The 17,543-nt window shown below is 38.9% G+C and overlaps 1 protein-coding gene across 16 annotated transcripts in view; it reads left to right on the top strand.

Annotated features, from left to right (window-relative positions):
* Window positions 1-17,543, top strand: part of HUWE1 (HECT, UBA and WWE domain containing E3 ubiquitin protein ligase 1) — a 162,948-nt gene that overhangs the window by 102,408 nt on the left and 42,997 nt on the right. For all 16 annotated transcript variants that reach the window (XM_033108784.1, XM_033108844.1, XM_033108835.1 and 13 more), the window contains 14 exons: window positions 1,707-1,898; window positions 3,987-4,203; window positions 4,606-4,728; window positions 5,406-5,643; window positions 6,023-6,253; window positions 10,854-10,976; window positions 11,455-11,550; window positions 12,152-12,421; window positions 13,549-13,701; window positions 15,208-15,335; window positions 15,557-15,638; window positions 16,273-16,449; window positions 16,716-16,875; window positions 17,154-17,512. In XM_033108784.1, the coding sequence (XP_032964675.1) occupies window positions 1,707-1,898; window positions 3,987-4,203; window positions 4,606-4,728; window positions 5,406-5,643; window positions 6,023-6,253; window positions 10,854-10,976; window positions 11,455-11,550; window positions 12,152-12,421; window positions 13,549-13,701; window positions 15,208-15,335; window positions 15,557-15,638; window positions 16,273-16,449; window positions 16,716-16,875; window positions 17,154-17,512 (2,549 nt within the window). The remainder of the gene's footprint in view (window positions 1-1,706; window positions 1,899-3,986; window positions 4,204-4,605; window positions 4,729-5,405; window positions 5,644-6,022; window positions 6,254-10,853; window positions 10,977-11,454; window positions 11,551-12,151; window positions 12,422-13,548; window positions 13,702-15,207; window positions 15,336-15,556; window positions 15,639-16,272; window positions 16,450-16,715; window positions 16,876-17,153; window positions 17,513-17,543) is intronic.

Genomic DNA, 17,543 nt, shown 5'->3' on the forward strand with positions numbered 1-17,543 from the left:
GAGTACTTTAATGTGGCTAGTACAACTACGTAAAAAACAAGTTTTTTCTTCCTCCTGTATTCTTCCCCTTCCCTCCTCCTTCCTTCCCTTTCTTGTTCTGTCTCACCCTCTCTTTTTCTTTCTTTCCTCTTGTTAAGGGGAAAGTGTTATGGCTTGAAATGTGCCTCCCCCCCTCCCAGCACCTCAGAATATGACCTTATTTGGAAAGAGTTGTTGCAAATATAGTTAAGATGAGGTCATAGATTGGGTGGAGTGAACTGAGTTTTTAATTTTTATTAATTTAAATACAACAGCTGTTAACCCTGTTCAGTTGTTCGAAGACTTTTAAGTATGTTTGGAACAACTTGGGTATGTGAATCTTTTTTTCCCACTAAATTATATGAAATGTAAACAGATCATTTATTTTAATGAAAATGTAATGTCTTGATTGAGATCTACTATAAAGTATAAAATAGATACCTGTTTTTTAATACTTAGTATAAAAATGTAAAATCTTAGTTTTTATATTTGATTACATGTTGGAAGAAAAAATGTCATATTGGATTAAGCATTATATTAAAAATTGTACCTGTTTCTTTTCACTTTTTAATGTGGCTACTAGAAAATTTAAAATATTGTGGCTCACATCATATTTGTATTGGACAGTGCTATTTTAGGAAATAGATTTTATATTATAGCACAAAAGTTCCAAATTTCAGTAGGCAGAAATTATACACAATTTTCTGACCCTAACGCAAAACCTAAAATTAGTAAAAGCAACTTTGTAGAAAGTTGTTTCTTCTGTATTGTACATCAGGAAGGAAATACATTTTGATAAACTGTTAAAACAATGAAGATAATTTTATGTATAAAAACTTAAGAGATAATGTTTAAAAATTATACTGAAATTACTAAAGATAGGAAGTAATAAAGCAGACATAACTTGTGAAACAACAAATAAAGACTTACCTGACAGCTAGTATGGGAGAGGGAACAGAATTAGTAAAATATATACACACCTATAGCAAGGTTTTGGAGAAAATGTACCAAATCCAAAAAATTAGAATCTCAAATTTAGTCAAAATATACCAAATTTAAATCAAAGAAAGAGTAAAATAATTTTTTTCTCCCCTGCAATGTCTTTCACATATTTAAGAAAGATGACCCTGTTTTCACAGTTTTTCCAGAAAATTTGGTGATGTGTTTTAGAAGTTTGCCTAAAGCCAATTTTTAAATGTAAGAGTGTGCGCCCGCGAACACACACACACACATTCATATACAAAAATCTTAAATGCTACAAGCTAGGAAATATTTTTCCAGAGTGGTAATCTATGATGTCCAATGTGAGTTTATTACCGAACTATAAAATTCTAGGAGTGCATACACCTGACAGCTTGGGGGCACCATGCACATAGTAGTCTATATGACTGGTACCCCTCACATCATGCAGTACCTATAGTCTTCCAAAGAAGTCCTGGGTTATGACTATTCATAAGCTCCCATTGGAAGATGTCAGTATTAGCTAAAAGCGGCTCTAAGGAGAGAAGCCTATCAGTAGAGTTTTGGATTTTTTGGGGTTTTTTTTCTCTTCAGATTTAGGAAGTGATGGACATTTATTTAAAGAAGAGCAAGCACCATCGGTTGCTCTTTCTTGGGACTCTTCAGAACAGTGAACCAGGTAAATGCTGGCTCAACATGGTCTTATTGGTCCCCTCTTATGTCTACAGATGGGGAACAGGATGCAGCAGCTGGAAGTATGGATGCTTCTACCCAAGGCTTATTGGAAGGCATTGGGCTTGATGGTGACACATTGGCTCCTATGGAGACAGATGAACCTACTGCTTCAGACTCTAAGGGCAAATCTAAAATCACACCTGCCATGGCTGCCAGAATCAAGCAAATCAAGCCTTTATTGTCAGGTGGGTGATTCCCTTTACTTTCTTTTCTGACTTAGAGCTTTAACCAAAGCTTAAACAAATTGAGTTGGTAAGACTGTTATTTCCTCTAAGGAAGTTTTAAACTTTGGTGGGTCATTTTTAGGTATACTTCATTGAGTGTCTAGTATGTGACAGGCTCTGTGCTAACTGTTAGGGCTTTAGAGGTAAGAGAATCACTTCCTGAAAGCCATCTACCTCTCCTTATCTTTAATTCCTTCCTTCTTGTTCATTCTTCACCTACTGCAAATGCCTTCTGCTTCTACCTTGTCTTACCAAGGTACTTTTAACCTTCTTGTTGCCTAAGTTCATTGGATACTTTCCAGTCCCTTTGTCACTTCTCTGCAGCATGTTAGTTGACCCACTATCTCCTTCTTAAAATGCTCTTTTCTTGGCTTTTGTGGTATTGAGCTCTCCTGCTTTCCAGGTACGTGTCTGGCTACTCCACCCACTTTCCTCTTCTCTCTGTCCCTTAAACATAACCGTGAAGTGACATGGTTGATTTGTGCTTTTAAAAAGTCATTTTGGCAGCTCTGTAGAGATTACATTAACATGACACAAGACCACATTAAAGCCACACACTAGTCTGTCTTTGCCATCTTTTGCCCCCTAATGTAATATCAATGTTTGGGGGATCGATTTTGTATGTCTCTCAACATTTGCCGCTTTCTGCTACCTTAATGTAGAGAAATGTGAATACATAACTCCTCGGCATCTGGAGCTCTGCCCAAAAGCAAGCAGAAAATGACCTGTGGTGTTTTCCATTTGTTACCTTAAACCCCCGTTGAATTTCACACTTGTTCTAATTTCTTTAATGCTGCTCCATTTGTTTTAGTTTGAAAGTCTACCAGCACTACTCCAAATTGAAGGAAAACCAACCATCCAAGAAGATTACTCATGTTTAGCTCCCCTTTCTTTGTTAGACCCCTTAGACTACAGTGGCCTTGGAACATTCTGGGGTTTCTGTGTGGGTCCAGCCCGTGCTTTTGATGTCTATTTCTCTGTGGCTACTGGCCTTTTATTTTCCTCTCTTACCCTTGCTGACTATGTTTGAGCCACTTTGCTGTCTGTTCATCTGAAGGCGGTGATGAAAAAGCTCAAACTTACTGTTTGGATGCATTAGGTTTTCAGAGTCTGGACATACATAGAGGTTTCTAGCCAGCCAGTGCAAGTATCAGGTACACAAAATATTTCAAGAAAAGCAAGCTAATACACAAATATATTGTGTTTAGACATATTTTCTTTCCATTTTTCTACACATTCACTTGTACATATTTATATTTGGATTCTGCTTTTTTTTTTTTTTTTTTTTAATGTAAGGGTGTTTTCCCAGGACCCATCAGCTCCAAATCAAGTAGTTGTTTCAATGTAGTGGAGGGCACAGCTCACAGTGGCCCATGTGGGGATCAAACCGGCAACCTTGTTCTTAAACGCACCGCATTCTATAATGGAGCTAACCGGCTGCCCCTGGATTCTGCTTTTTTTGCTTCAATATATACCAAAAAGCAGCCTACAAAAAACTGAAAATTTGAAATACAATCTACCTAACACCTTAAGAAAGCCACTTAAAAATTATATGATTTTCCTAGCAATATTTTTTCCTTTGGCGACTATATATGTAATGTGATCAGACAATATATAATATATATGATCTTTTCTGGTCTAAGTCATTAACGTTTTTGCCATTTTTAAAGTTCTCTGTAGGCATTTTAAGTGACTCCATAATCCAATAAATCATTTACTTAACTAGTTCTTATTACTCTGTTGCTCTCTGCTAAGGTGGTTTCAGTTTATACTTCTTCTAGCAGTGTGAGTGCTTACCTTGTTTGTCTTTCAACATTTGTTATGTATTGAATGCCAAAATATTTCTCTCTCCTGCCTTTGAAAGAGGCATTGATTCCCTGTGGAACTTCCTTTTTGGACTCTCATATGTAGAGACAAGTCCAAGTGTTTCCTAGGTATCGTGTAGGAGGAAGTGGTCTGTCATAAAAATGTATTAATGGTAATGTGTCTGTTATTAATGAAACTAATTCTGAGAATACTGTCAGCCTTATTCTGACTTTTGGATTCCAGCCTCTTCCAGATTAGGCCGAGCACTTGCTGAGCTATTTGGACTCCTTGTTAAACTTTGTGTGGGGTCTCCTGTCCGCCAGAGAAGGAGCCATCATGCTGCCAGCACCACCACAGCGCCAACACCTGCTGCTCGATCCACAGCCTCAGCCCTTACTAAGCTCCTCACAAAGGGCTTGTCTTGGCAGCCTCCACCATATACACCTACTCCCCGCTTCAGGTGAGGTTCCGCTTAAGGTACAGAATCGAATTGGTTTCTTCTCTACTTCAGTGGAGAGTGAGCCACTGAATTAGAGGCCTTGGTGGTCCCTTGTTTACTGTAGATTTGTACCCCAAATACAGTTTAAGGTACTTGTTTTGGTTCTACTTAGTCTAGAACATAGATTTTAAAATCATTTATAATCCAACTGCATTTCAATAACCTTGTATTTTTTAGTAGGTGGGAGCCACTTAGAAACCTTAGAAATTTTAATAACCAGACTAGTGACCCACCTGCATTCCAGTCAGTCTGTCAGTCAGTTCAGTGCAATCTTAAATTTTGCTCTGGGCTTCTACGTGAATTTGCCATTACTTCAGTGTCGGTCTCAGAGAATGTTAAATTTTTGCTTTTTCCCTCTTTCAGGCTGACATTCTTCATCTGTTCAGTTGGTTTTACATCCCCAATGCTGTTCGATGAGAGGAAATATCCCTACCACCTCATGCTGCAGAAATTTCTCTGCTCTGGAGGCCACAATGCTCTTTTTGAGTAAGGATCAAGTTGCTTTGCTGAGAAGCATTTCGTGGAGTTTGGGCTTTTCTGTGTGCCGTAGCAGCCCACAACTTTCTAAGCCACCTGTGCTGTGAATACGTAGACACCCATTGGGGTACCCTGTTATGTTCCAAGAACTAGCCATATTTGTCTCCATCTGCCTTGGAGGGTGGGATTCAGCCTGTCTTAGAGGTGTTTGTAAGGGTCTCTTTTCCTCATTTGGTTTCCAGTGCCTGGTACATGTTTTTCTATTAGACTTGTCCTTTTCTATTGTTTCTCTGAATATGATAATTTTTCTGCTTCTCTTGGTTAAAATTTTAAACTAAGTTTCACTTTTTTGTTTGTTTTGGCTTTAAAAAGTAATGCTGGAAGAAATCATTTTGCAATATATATATATATATATATATATGTGTGTGTGTGTGTGTATCAAATCATCACATTGTACACCTTAAACTTACATATGTTATGTGCCAATAATATCTCAATAAAGCTAGAATAAAGACAAAAAAACGGTAATGCTAATAAATGTTGAACAGATTGGAAACAGTAGCTCCAAGAGGATGGACATGTACTTCCAATGTAGACTGGGAACCTATTGACTGTCCTTTCCACCACTACCTCCCCATCTAAAATACCAATATTCTGTCTCCATACTTTCTCTTATTTGAATTCAGAACTTTCAATTGGGCTCTGTCCATGGGAGGCAAAGTTCCTGTTGCTGAGGGATTAGAACATTCAGACTTACCTGATGGCACAGGAGAATTCCTAGATGCCTGGCTTATGCTGGTGGAGAAGATGGTGAATCCCACCACGGTGCTTGAATCTCCACATTCACTGCCTGCCAAATTGCCCGGAGGTGTCCAGAACTTTCCACAATTCAGTGCCCTCCGCTTCCTTGTGGTAACTCAGAAAGTGAGTATTCAGCATTCTTAAAGCAAAAGGAATTTCTCATGCTGACTCGGTAGCTCCCACTCTATTTTGTCCTTAATAAAATAACTTGATCCTTAGTTCCTATTCCCAGATAAGGCTGCATTACAGAGGGGGATAGAAACCATTTGAGAATTTTCTGTGGTGTAAACATTTGAACTGTAAGCTTCAGATTGGTAACTTCCAGGTTGGGTTAAATGCCCCCCTCTGTGCTTCCTTAGGCCCCTTCAGGACTGACCTAGGATTTTGTTGTTGGCACAGACTGATTGCGGAAGGACCATTCCATAGGTTTTTGACTTAATTCCTTCCAGGGCTTTGAATTGAAACAAAATGATTTTCATACAGCTTTTCAAATAACTTACAGGCAGCTTTTACTTGCATCAAAAACCTATGGAACCGGAAACCCCTGAAAGTGTATGGCGGGCGAATGGCTGAGTCCATGCTGGCCATCCTGTGCCACATCCTCCGAGGAGAACCTGTGATTCGAGAGAGACTGAGTAAAGAGAAGGAGGGGTCTCGAGGAGAAGAGGATACAGGGCAAGAGGAAGGTGGCTCCCGCAGAGAGCCTCAAGTCAACCAGCAACAACTGCAACAGGTAGGATGGTGGCCGGACAGTCCAGGGCCCAGACTTTGCCACCGGATAGAGTGTGATGCTTGTGGATTTTTAAGTTTACGTGCCACTGGGTGCCTGGTCCTGTTAGTCAGGAGAAAAGTTTAAAGTTGCTCTTTCTCTAAGGGTTTATTTTTTGCTCTTTCTCTAAGGGTTTATTTTTTCTCCTGAGAAACCTGGAGTGTAGTCCCAATGCTTCCAATGGGTAAAAGATTTGTGTTCTCCCAAGCTTGTTGTTTATTATTAGAACTCTTTTAAGTATTCTTAGTAAGCTGCAGCTACATGTTCTTGGAGGCAAATCGTCCTCAGCTTCTTTCTGATTAATCTTTGAAGGGCAGGGATGTCATGACCCAGATTTATTCTCCAACAAGAACTACCTGAAACCGTACTTAACCTACAAACTTTTTCCCCACATTTTGAAAATTAGAAGCTAGAATCAGTGGTGGTTGGGAGGTGGGGAAGCACTTATGAACCTGAGATTTCAATCTCAAAAGAGCCTTTAGCATATTCCTCCAGGAATTTGTGTGTTTGTATGTGTGTTCTCTTTGTCTAGAGTCCTGTTCAAATATGTCTTCTATATATACATGTCACATTTTTTGTTATAACAGTAATAAATGCTCCCTTTAAGACAATTTGGAAGTACAGCAAAATATTTTTTAAAAGGCATTTATAATGTAACTACACAAGTTAACGATTGTGCCCTTTTTTTATCCCTTAGTTCTATGCCTAATTTTTACATAATTAACATCATATCATATGTAGAATTGTACTCCTGTCATTACGAAAATGGGTTGTTTTAACATCTTAGTCACTCTTATTACTGGATCTTAATTTTCTTACTTGATGTTGTAAAGCTGTAGTGTATAGTTTCTCTTTGTATAAATTTGTACATCTTATGATTATTTCATAGAGGTAGAATGAATACTTCGGTCATTTTTTCAGGCTCTTGTTCTGTTGCCAGTTTGTTGTCCAGAAAAGTGGGACCAATTATTGCTTCTATGTGTGAATCTCAACATTTGAATTAGAATAATCCTGTTAATGATAATAACCATCTGGCCCCATTTTCTTAAAGAATGGAATTGAGAACCATCTGTACCATCCTGTAGCTCTAATGTTTCAATGCTGTGAAAGCACCAAATACAAAAATCCATTCATGTTACCTAAATGTCTTACCTTATGAATGTTCTCGGTTCATGTGAAGTTAGAAAACTTTGTTTCCATCTTGAAAGGGTTCCTTTCTTGTTTTTTTAATTAAATTTATTGGGGTGACAATGGTTAGTAAAGTTACATAGGTTTCAAGTGTACAATTCCGTATTACATCATCTATGTATCACATTGTGTGCTCACCACCCAGAGTCAGTTCTCATTTCATCACCATATATTGGATCCCCTTTACCCTTTTCTACCATCCCTCCTTACCCTCTAATAACCACTAAACTGTTGTCTGTATCTATGAGATTTTGTTTCTTTGTTTGTTTGTCTTGTTCCTTTGTTGTTTTTAGTTTTATACCCCACATATGAGTGAAGTCACATGGTTCTCGACTTTTTCTGTCTGACTTATTTCGCTTAGCATAATAACCTCAAGATCCATTCATGTTGTCACAAACGGCAGTATTTCATCTTTTCTTATGGCCGAGTAATATTCTATTATGTATACATACCGCATCTTTTTATCCAGTCATTTGTCGAAGGACACCTTGGTTGTTTCCATGTCTTGGCCACCGTAAATAATACTGCTCTGAACATCGGAGTACATGTATCTTTGTGGATAAATGTTTTCAGATTTTTGGTTATATACCCAGGAGACTGATTGCTGGCTCATATGTTAATTCTATTCTTAATTTTTTGAGGAAGCTCCATACTGTTTTCCATAGCAGCTGTACCAATTTACATTCCTACCAACGGTGTATGAACAGGGTTCCTTTTTCTCCACAGCCTCTCCAACACTTGTTATTTGTGGTGTTGATGGATAGTCATTCTAACAGATTTGAGGTGATATCTCATTGTGGTTTTGATTTGCATTTCCCTAATAGGTAGTGAAGATGAGCATTTTTTCATATATCTGTTGGTCATTTTGTATATGTTCTTGAGAGAAATGTCTGTTAATGTCCTCTGCCCATTTTTGTTTTAATTGCGGTGACAATTGTTAGTAAAATTACATAGATTTCAGGTGTACAATTCTGTATTACATCATCTATAAATCCCATTGTGTGTTCACCACCCAGAGTCAGTTCTTCCATCACCATATATTTGATCCCCCTTACCCTCATCTCCCACCCCACACCCCCCTTACCCTCATCTCCCACCCCCACCCCCCTTACCCTCTGGTAACCACTAAACTATTGTCTGTGTCTATGAGTTTTTGTTTCTCATTTGTTTGTCTTGTTCTTTTGTTGGTTTTGGTTCATATACCTCATATCAGTGAAATTATATGGTTCTCTGCTTTTTCTGTCTGACTTGTTTCGCTTAGCATCATAATCTCAAGATCCATCCCTGTTGTCACAAATGTTCCTATATCATCTTTTCTTACCGCCGAATAGTATTCCATTGTGTATATAAACCACAACTTCTTTATCCATTCATCTATCAAAGGACATTTTGGTTGTTTCCATGTCTTGGCCACCGTAAACAAAGCTGCAATGAACATTGGAGCACACGTGTCTTTATGGGTAAATGTTTTCAGATGTTTTGGGTACATACCCAGGAGAGGGATTGCTGGGTCATATGGTAATTCTATTCGTAATTTTTTTGAGGAACCTCCACACTGCCTTCCATAGCGGCTGCACCAGTCTACATTCCCACCAACAGTGTATGAGGGTTCCTTTTTCTCCACAGCCTCTCCAACACTTGTTAACTATTTGTCTTGTTGATGATAGCCATTCTGACTGGGGTGAGGTGATATCTCATTGTGGTTTTTATTTGCATTTCTTTGATGATTAGTGATGTTGAGTATTTTTTCATATGTCTATTTGCCATTTGTATGTCCTCTTTGGGGAAATGTCTCTTCAGGTCGTCTGCCCATTTTTCAATTGGATTGTTTGTTTTTTTGTTGTTGAGTTGCATGAGTTCCTTGTGTATTTTGGGTATTAGCCCCTTATCGGAGGCACTGTTTGCAAAAATCTTCTCCCATTCAGTTGGTTGCCTTTTTATTTTGTCGATGGTTTCTTTTGCTGTGCAGAAGCTTTTTAAGTTTCATATAGTCCCATTCGTTTATTTTAGCTTTCACTTCCGTTGCCTTTGGAGTCAAATTCATAAAATGCTCTTTGAACCCAAGGTCCATAAGTTTAGTACCTATGTTTTCTTCTATGCAGTTTATTGTGTCTCCTCTGCCCATTTTTTAATGGGACTGTTTGTCTTTTCGTTATTGAATTGTATGAGTTCCTTATATAGTATTAGCCCCTTATCAGAGGTATTGTTTGCAAATATCTTCTCCCATTCACTTGGTTGCCTCTTTGTTTTGTTGGTGGTTTCTTTTGCTGTGCAGAAGCTTTTTAGTTTGATACAGTCTTTTTTCATTTATTGTAGCTTTTCCTTCCTTTGCCTTTGAGGTCAAACTCATAAAATCCTCTGTGAACCCAAGGTCCATAAGTTTAGTACCTATGTTTTCTTCTGTGCAATTTATTGTTTCAGGTCTTATGTTTAGGTCTGTGATCCATTTTGAATTAATTTTGGTACATGGTGACGGATAGCAGTCTAGTTTCATTCTTTTGCACGTGGCTTTCCAATTCTCCCAGCACCATTTATTGAAGTGGCTTTCTTTTCTCCATTGTATGTTTTTGGCTCCTTCGTTGAAAATTATCTGCCCATATATGTATGGGTTTATTTCTGGGTTTTTGGTTCTGTTCCATTGGTCTGTGTGTTTTGATTACTGTTGCTTTGTAGTACAAGCTGAAAACAGGGAGTGTGATGCCTCCAGCATTGTTCTTTTTTTTTAGGATTGCTTTGGCTATTCGGGGTCTTTTGTGATTCCATACAAATCTCATGATCTTTTTTTTCTTCTATTTCTTTTTTTTTAAAATGCGATCGGGATTGCATTAAATCTGTATATTGCTTTGGGTAATATTGCCATTTTAACTATGTTGATTCTCAATCCATGAACATAGAATGTTTTTCTTTTTCTTTGTGTCTTTAGTTTCTTTTAAAAATGTCTTACAGTTTTCAGTGTATAGGTCCTTCACATCCTTTGTTAAGTTTATTCCTAGATATTTTATTCTTTTTGTTGCAATTAAAAAAGGAATTGTTTGTTGCATTTCTTTTTCTGAAATTTCATTGTTAGTATATAGGAATGCAGTGGATTTTTGTGCATTGATTTTGTAGCCGGGAACTTCACTGCCTTCGTTTATTGTTTCTGATAGCTTTCTGGTGGAGTCTTTAGGGTTTTCTATATAAAGAATCATGTCGTCTGCAAAAAGTGACAATTGAACTTCTTCATTCCCAATTCGGATGCGTTTTATTTCTTTCTCTTGCCTGATTGCTCTGGCTAGGACTTCCAATACTGTGTTGAATAACAGTGGTCCTTTCTTTTTAAAATGCATTTAGATTTCTTTTTTTACTGTGGTTCTGAGATCCTGCGTTCTTTTTGTAGCTCATGGACATGGGTTTCACAAGGGAACATGCCATGGAGGCTCTACTGAACACCAGCACCATGGAGCAGGCCACAGAGTACCTTCTAACCCACCCGCCCCCGATCATGGGAGGAGTTGTTCGGGTGAGTTTGCTCAGGAACGTGAATCTTCCAGGACATTGGATTGGTTACTAATGTGCTTTTCTCCTCTCCCGCTTGTCTCTCGTCTTCTCTTCTATAAACTACCACTCATTTTCAGACTTCTCCATGCCAATATTTTCTTTAAATGGTAACTCTCCTAGTTCTAGAATGTAATGAGCAGAAGCTTCCTATCTCCCAGCTATGCAAATTACTGTGCTTGATTTGCAGAAGAACTCTTCAGAAAGCAATGTAAGAGGCTCTCTTTTCTGAGATGCAGAATAGGTGGTCACATTGAAGTCCCCTTCCTATACTTAATTTCATTGTGATTTTCCCTTTTTATTCTGTTAGCGACCAGGTAAGCATACTTAGTTTAACTCTAGAGAACAGCCCCTTTTCTTCTCAAAAGCTTGTGCACAGGATGTCTGATTCCTTATGAGTTGGGGTGTGTATAGTTGCTGGATTTTCTCTTGTTGCTCTGTAGGATCTGAGTATGTCTGAAGAGGACCAGATGATGAGAGCAATTGCCATGTCTCTGGGACAGGATATCCCAATGGATCAAAGGGCAGAGTCACCTGAGGTAACTAGAATACGAGGCATCCCAAAGGGTCTGACATGTTAATCTTAGTGTATCAGTGAACATTCTGCTACTACTGCAGAGTAATTGGTGGAATTGAAGTCTAAAGAAAGCCATGGGAGTATTCATTTATCCCAACCTTGCCATCACTGATCTACACTGTATTGACCTAAAGCTTTAAGTGGGGAGGATGATGCATTGATTTTTATTGTCAAGTAAGAGACCCCCAAATGTACTTGGTAGTGCCCACTAGGCCAAACTTGGTTGTCTACTTTTAGGTAACAATTGCTTCTGTTTACTATACTGGCAGAGAATGCAGGACAGTGTCTACAAATGATTTTGTAGGAGGTGATGTAGGATGGTGTGAATAACTTGGCAATGCTTCAGGGGTTGGAGATGTCCTTCCCCTCTGCTTTCCTTGTTTTGCCTTAGCCTCTGGGGCTGCCTTCATACTTGTTGCCACACGCTAATAAACGTTATCACCTGCTTGGAGGAGAAGGTAGAGGGTACTCGTGTGGTAGGGCAAATACGTTTTTAGAGTATTCTTCGTATTTTCTTCCCTCAAGTCTCCTGTATACCATCACTTTTCCTTCCCTGACTCCAGGAAGTTGCTTGCCGGAAGGAGGAGGAGGAACGGAAAGCTCGGGAAAAGCAGGAAGAGGAAGAGGCTAAATGTCTAGAAAAGTTCCAGGATGCTGATCCATTGGAGCAAGATGAACTCCACACGTTTACAGACACCATGTTGCCGGGTTGCTTCCACCTTCTGGATGAGTTGCCAGACACAGTGTACCGGGTTTGTGATCTGATCATGACAGCAATAAAGCGGAATGGAGCGGACTATCGAGACATGATTCTGAAGCAAGTGGTCAATCAGGTACGCTCTCCGGGGGCCAAAAGAGGAGTATGTAAAGGGGTTTTCCTGCCATCTATCAAAACTTGATTTCAAAAAAAAAAAATCTATTTTTAATTTCACCCAATATGAATATATTCTCTATTTGAATTCTTTAGATCTGGCTCTTTCTTGAGTGTTCCTGCAAAAAGTAGATTAACTACTTCAGAAATATGTCTTTGAAAGAAAAAAAAACAAAGCCCTCTTTTTTTAGGCATTTCTTCTTAGATACACCTTAAATACCAAAATGTGTCTTACTTACTCTTGAGCCAAGTGTGGCCCCCTGGATTAACAGTGAATAAATGTCTTTCCTCCCCTCCTGTGCACCAATGACGTTGACAAATGAGTCCCCATCCTGATGAATAGTTGAAGTAGAATGAGAAATAAATTACCCTGAATCCCCACACAAGGCAGTTATACTTTGGTTGTATTTCCTTTACTATTTTTTTTTTTTACTCTTTATGTGTTTAAATCATGGAATCTTGTTTTATTTTTAAAGTCAAGAAGCAGAGTAAGAAAAGTGATGTGTGTAATCATAACTTTAGTGTATGGATGCATCACAGAAGTGGAAAAAAAAACGATAAACCTTTTTTTCCACAATATACAACCAAGGTTTAGTTATGTGTAATCTACATTAAGAGCTTCGAGAAATGATTTTAAGAAAACTGAAAGCTTAGTAAAAAAGACAATTATGTAAACTTCATTACAAGAAATTTAATGTGCGAACTAAAGCAAGTCCAAGATTTCTAACATTCTGATTTTTTGTTTCTAATGATAATTCTGGGGCAGAATGTAGTGAAAGATTGCTGATGGAAGTGTAAGTTGGTAGAATCTTTGTGGGGTTGACTATGTGCACCAGAATTTTTTTTTAAATATTCATTCTTTTAACTTAGAATTAAGAGTTCTTGTAATCTAGTCTAAGGAAATAATCTTTTAGAGATGCTCCTGTAATAGCCTACATCTTTTAATCCCAAAAGTAAATGTTATTGTTTACCCACCCTCGTTGGGCAAGTGTGTTGAGGGCGGAGCAGGTATTTTACAGGTTGAGAATGTTTCGACAAACCTTATCACACTGAATCTACAGTTCTGACTTGGCCACTCTTCTTTTCTAGGTGTGGGAAGCTGCTGATGTATTGATCAAAGCCGCTCTTCCCTTGACAACGAGTGACACAAAAACTGTGTCAGAGTGGATCAGTCAGATGGCCACTCTGCCCCAGGCTTCCAATTTGGCTACTAGAATCTTGCTTTTAACACTGCTTTTTGAGGTAAGATTTAGATCTTGTGGTCTCTCTGATTCATTCATGAGAATTATTGAACACCTATCATGTGAGAGATTGAATAAGGTAGAGAACTGTCAGGCATGATCCCTGCATTTCATGAGCCCACAGTTTCTAATAGGCTGTAATACACATAATTAAGTACAAAATACAACGTTCTGTGCCACATGAATGGTATAAACAATTTTGTCTGAGTTCAGGGAGGGCATATGCACCACAGCTGGATAATGAGACGGGCTTCTTGGAACAAGTATTAATTAATTGAATTGAGCCTTAGAGGATTTTGGGGGTGGTCATTAAAAGAAGGTATTTAGAATGACTGTCATAGTTCTGTTGTGGAATACATACGGCCTCTCTGAGGATACCTTTAACTGGCAGCCAAAGCCTTGGGTAGGTGGTGAAAATTGGGTAACAGGCATCGGATAGAATCTCACTCTTCTTTTGTACCTGGTCACTTGGCAGATTTGAGGGAAAAAGAGTGCTTTGGCAAGGACATGTTCTTGTTCCAACCAACATAGGAATGAGGAGGCAATTGACCTTGAACAAAGGACTCTTCATTTGTCATCATGTTTAATAGTAAAACCTGAATTTAATGGAGTAAAACCCTTCATAGAAACTTGGGAGATGAGTTCAATATATGTGTCAAACTATGTGTCTATAGTCCTGGGACTTTCCCTGTGGTGGAAGTAGTAATTCTTATTACAGCACTTGTGAATAGGTTGTAGAGTACAGAATGCTGGGGCCCCCGTAATGTAATATAAAGAGAAAATTACTCATGAGTCCCCTCATTTTAAAAAAATCACAAGTAACAGTCTTGTATTTTCTTCTAGTCCTTTTTCTATGTACTTAGACAATTGGGTTCAGACTACTTAGAAAGTTTTGTATTTTTTGTCTGTATTACATTATGAATATTTTCCCATGTCATGTATGTATTATTCCATCTTTTGGACATCCCCTAGTTTAAGTAATTGCCTATCGTTAAACATTTAAATTACTTCCAATGATTTCCTATTATAAGTAACTTTAGTGTAGTTCCTCTACAGGGAACCGTTAAGTGGGTTGCTGTGTTTAATTATTCCATCTTCATTGAAAGATGATAAAGATTCTCTTGTAAATGAGAAGCTTTTCAACTTCAATATAAGTAACACTATGTAGCCTAGATGACAATCCTTAACTATATTAATGATACTGATAACAGTTTCCATATTAAGCTCATAGTAATGTGCCAGGCATTATATTGGGCACTTTGAATATATAGCCTCAATTACCACATTTACCCTGGGGGTAGAAATTATTGCCTTTGATACATGAGAAAATGAAGGCCTGTGGAATTTAACTCATCTCAGATCACAGAACTGGTCCATGCAGAGGTGGAATTTGAATTCATCCATTCTGTTAGTGTTCACCTTGGTGCTGTCCTATACCATGCTAATCCTTGATACTGCGTAGAAGTTGATATGTTTTATTTTTTTCCCCCTTTGATTCATTAATCAGGAGTTGAAGCTACCTTGTGCTTGGGTGGTTGAATCTAGTGGCATCCTTAATGTCCTAATCAAACTCTTGGAAGTGGTTCAGCCCTGTTTACAAGCTGCCAAGGAACAAAAGGAGGTCCAGACCCCAAAGTGAGTAACCCTGTATTTCTCCTGGTTTTACTTCTGTTTCCCTGGGACTTGGGCCCTCAAGCTTAGGGCCTGAATCGGGCACTTTACTGGAGCATGTATGGGGCAAATCTTGGGTACCTTTTTGTGGTTTGAAAATTGTAAGGTGCCTGATGAAGTTAAGTTTTCCCATGTTGTGTGTAGATTTCTGGCTTGCCCAAAGTAAATCATTTCTACTTTTGTAGGTGGATCACCCCAGTGTTGCTCCTAATTGATTTCTATGAAAAGACAGCCATCTCCTCAAAGAGGAGAGCCCAGATGACTAAGGTGCGTAATACAGTGTATATGGTCAGCAGAACTGCTTAACTTCTTGAGGCAAGAGCAGACAAGAAGAGAATACAGGGGAATAGTAAAGAATGTAAAGCTCTCTGATGAAGGCATAAATCTCCCAAGTGATATTAAGAGCTATATTTCTCTTCTGAGTGGGGTGTTGGAATTATTTTTTTATGGAGCTTCTTGCTAAAGGGCCTAAGAACTTACTCCAGAAGTAAATGTTAAAGGAGTATACAGAGGAGGAGTGGCTCTTCTGCTATGTAAAGGACTGAGTGTACAGCAATTGCTCCAAAAGCAAGAGCTCCTTATACGAAGATTACATATGCCACATTATTTAGTACCTTCTCAGAAACAAGTTTTGTTTCAGTATATCTAAAATAATGTTCCCCTTTTGTAGAAAACAGTTGGAAACAAAAGGAAAACAGAGGATCGCAGGACAAGGTGTGGAGAGGCTCAGGAATATGAGGCTTAATATGTACAAAACCTCTCGGTTCTCAACGTATATCAAATGTTCAGTATATTTCTTTTTCCTGGGTTAGCTTTAGCAGTGAACACTGATGAAGTGAATGTTTCTTCTAAGAACCAACGTTGTAGAAAATACAAAGAAACTTTGTGCTCTTATGTTTAGTACTTACAGTCCAACAACAACAACTGGCGCTGGTTTGATGACCGCTCTGGACGTTGGTGTAGTTACAGTGCAAGCAACAATAGCACTATTGATTCTGCCTGGAAATCTGGAGAGACAAGTGTTCGTTTCACTGCAGGCCGAAGAAGATACACCGTCCAGTTCACTACAATGGTTCAGGTACATGAAGTGTTCAGTCAAGGATTAGGGAGTGGTTACGGGATGGTGTCTGTCTCCGCTTCTGGAAGGTTTGCAGTTCGTTATAGGGCCTTGTATATTCCACTTTCCTTCTGGGAACCTTCAGGCTTCCTCTCTGTAAATAATAGGGATGGGATAAACTGCCAGAGTTCCTTTCTGTTGCAGCATTTTGTCTGAGAGTTCCAACACCCTCCCGCACCCATAGTTCCTTTTTTGGTAGAGATATTTCTGGTGGCTTGAATTCCTAGGTGAATGAAGAAACGGGGAACCGGCGCCCTGTGATGCTGACTCTCCTGAGGGTACCGCGGATGAATAAAAATTCTAAAAACAGCAATGGACAGGAACTAGAGAAGACACTGGAAGAAAGCAAAGAAATGGATATCAAGCGTAAAGAAAATAAAGCCAATGGTATGGACTTTTAGTTTTGTGTCATTCAAGGAAGGTAGTGTGCCTTTATGGTTTAAGTTCTGGCCAATTTCATTGAGTGATGTTTTTTTATCAATCAGATTACTTGGTGATTTAAAGATGCACAGTCATTTTTATAGGCTTTTCATCTGGTCCTAGAATTGGTGTTTGGTATGTTTCTCTTCATGGGATCCAAGCTTGACTGGTTACTTAGGAAAGAGAGTTTGGGGAGGAAATGTCAAGCTAAACTGTCTGAACTCTTACTTTCTTCCCATTTGTAGATACCCCCTTGGCCCTGGAGAGTACAAATACTGAAAAGGAGACAAGCCTGGAAGAAACAAAAATTGGGGAGATCCTGATCCAGGGCCTGACAGAGGATATGGTGACTGTTTTAATCAGGGCATGCGTGAGCATGCTAGGAGTCCCTGTGGACCCAGACACTTTGCATGCCACCCTCCGCCTCTGCCTGAGGCTCACCCGAGACCACAAATATGCCATGATGTTTGCAGAGCTGAAGAGTACCCGCATGATCTTGAATTTGACCCAGAGCTCAGGCTTCAATGGGTTTACTCCCCTGGTCACCCTTCTCTTAAGACACATCATTGAGGACCCCTGTACCCTCCGTCATACTATGGAAAAGGTGAGTCTTTTCGGTGTCAGATGCTGGTTTA

This window comes from Rhinolophus ferrumequinum, chromosome X (assembly GCF_004115265.2).
Source record: "Rhinolophus ferrumequinum isolate MPI-CBG mRhiFer1 chromosome X, mRhiFer1_v1.p, whole genome shotgun sequence".
Taxonomy (NCBI): domain Eukaryota; kingdom Metazoa; phylum Chordata; class Mammalia; order Chiroptera; family Rhinolophidae; genus Rhinolophus; species Rhinolophus ferrumequinum.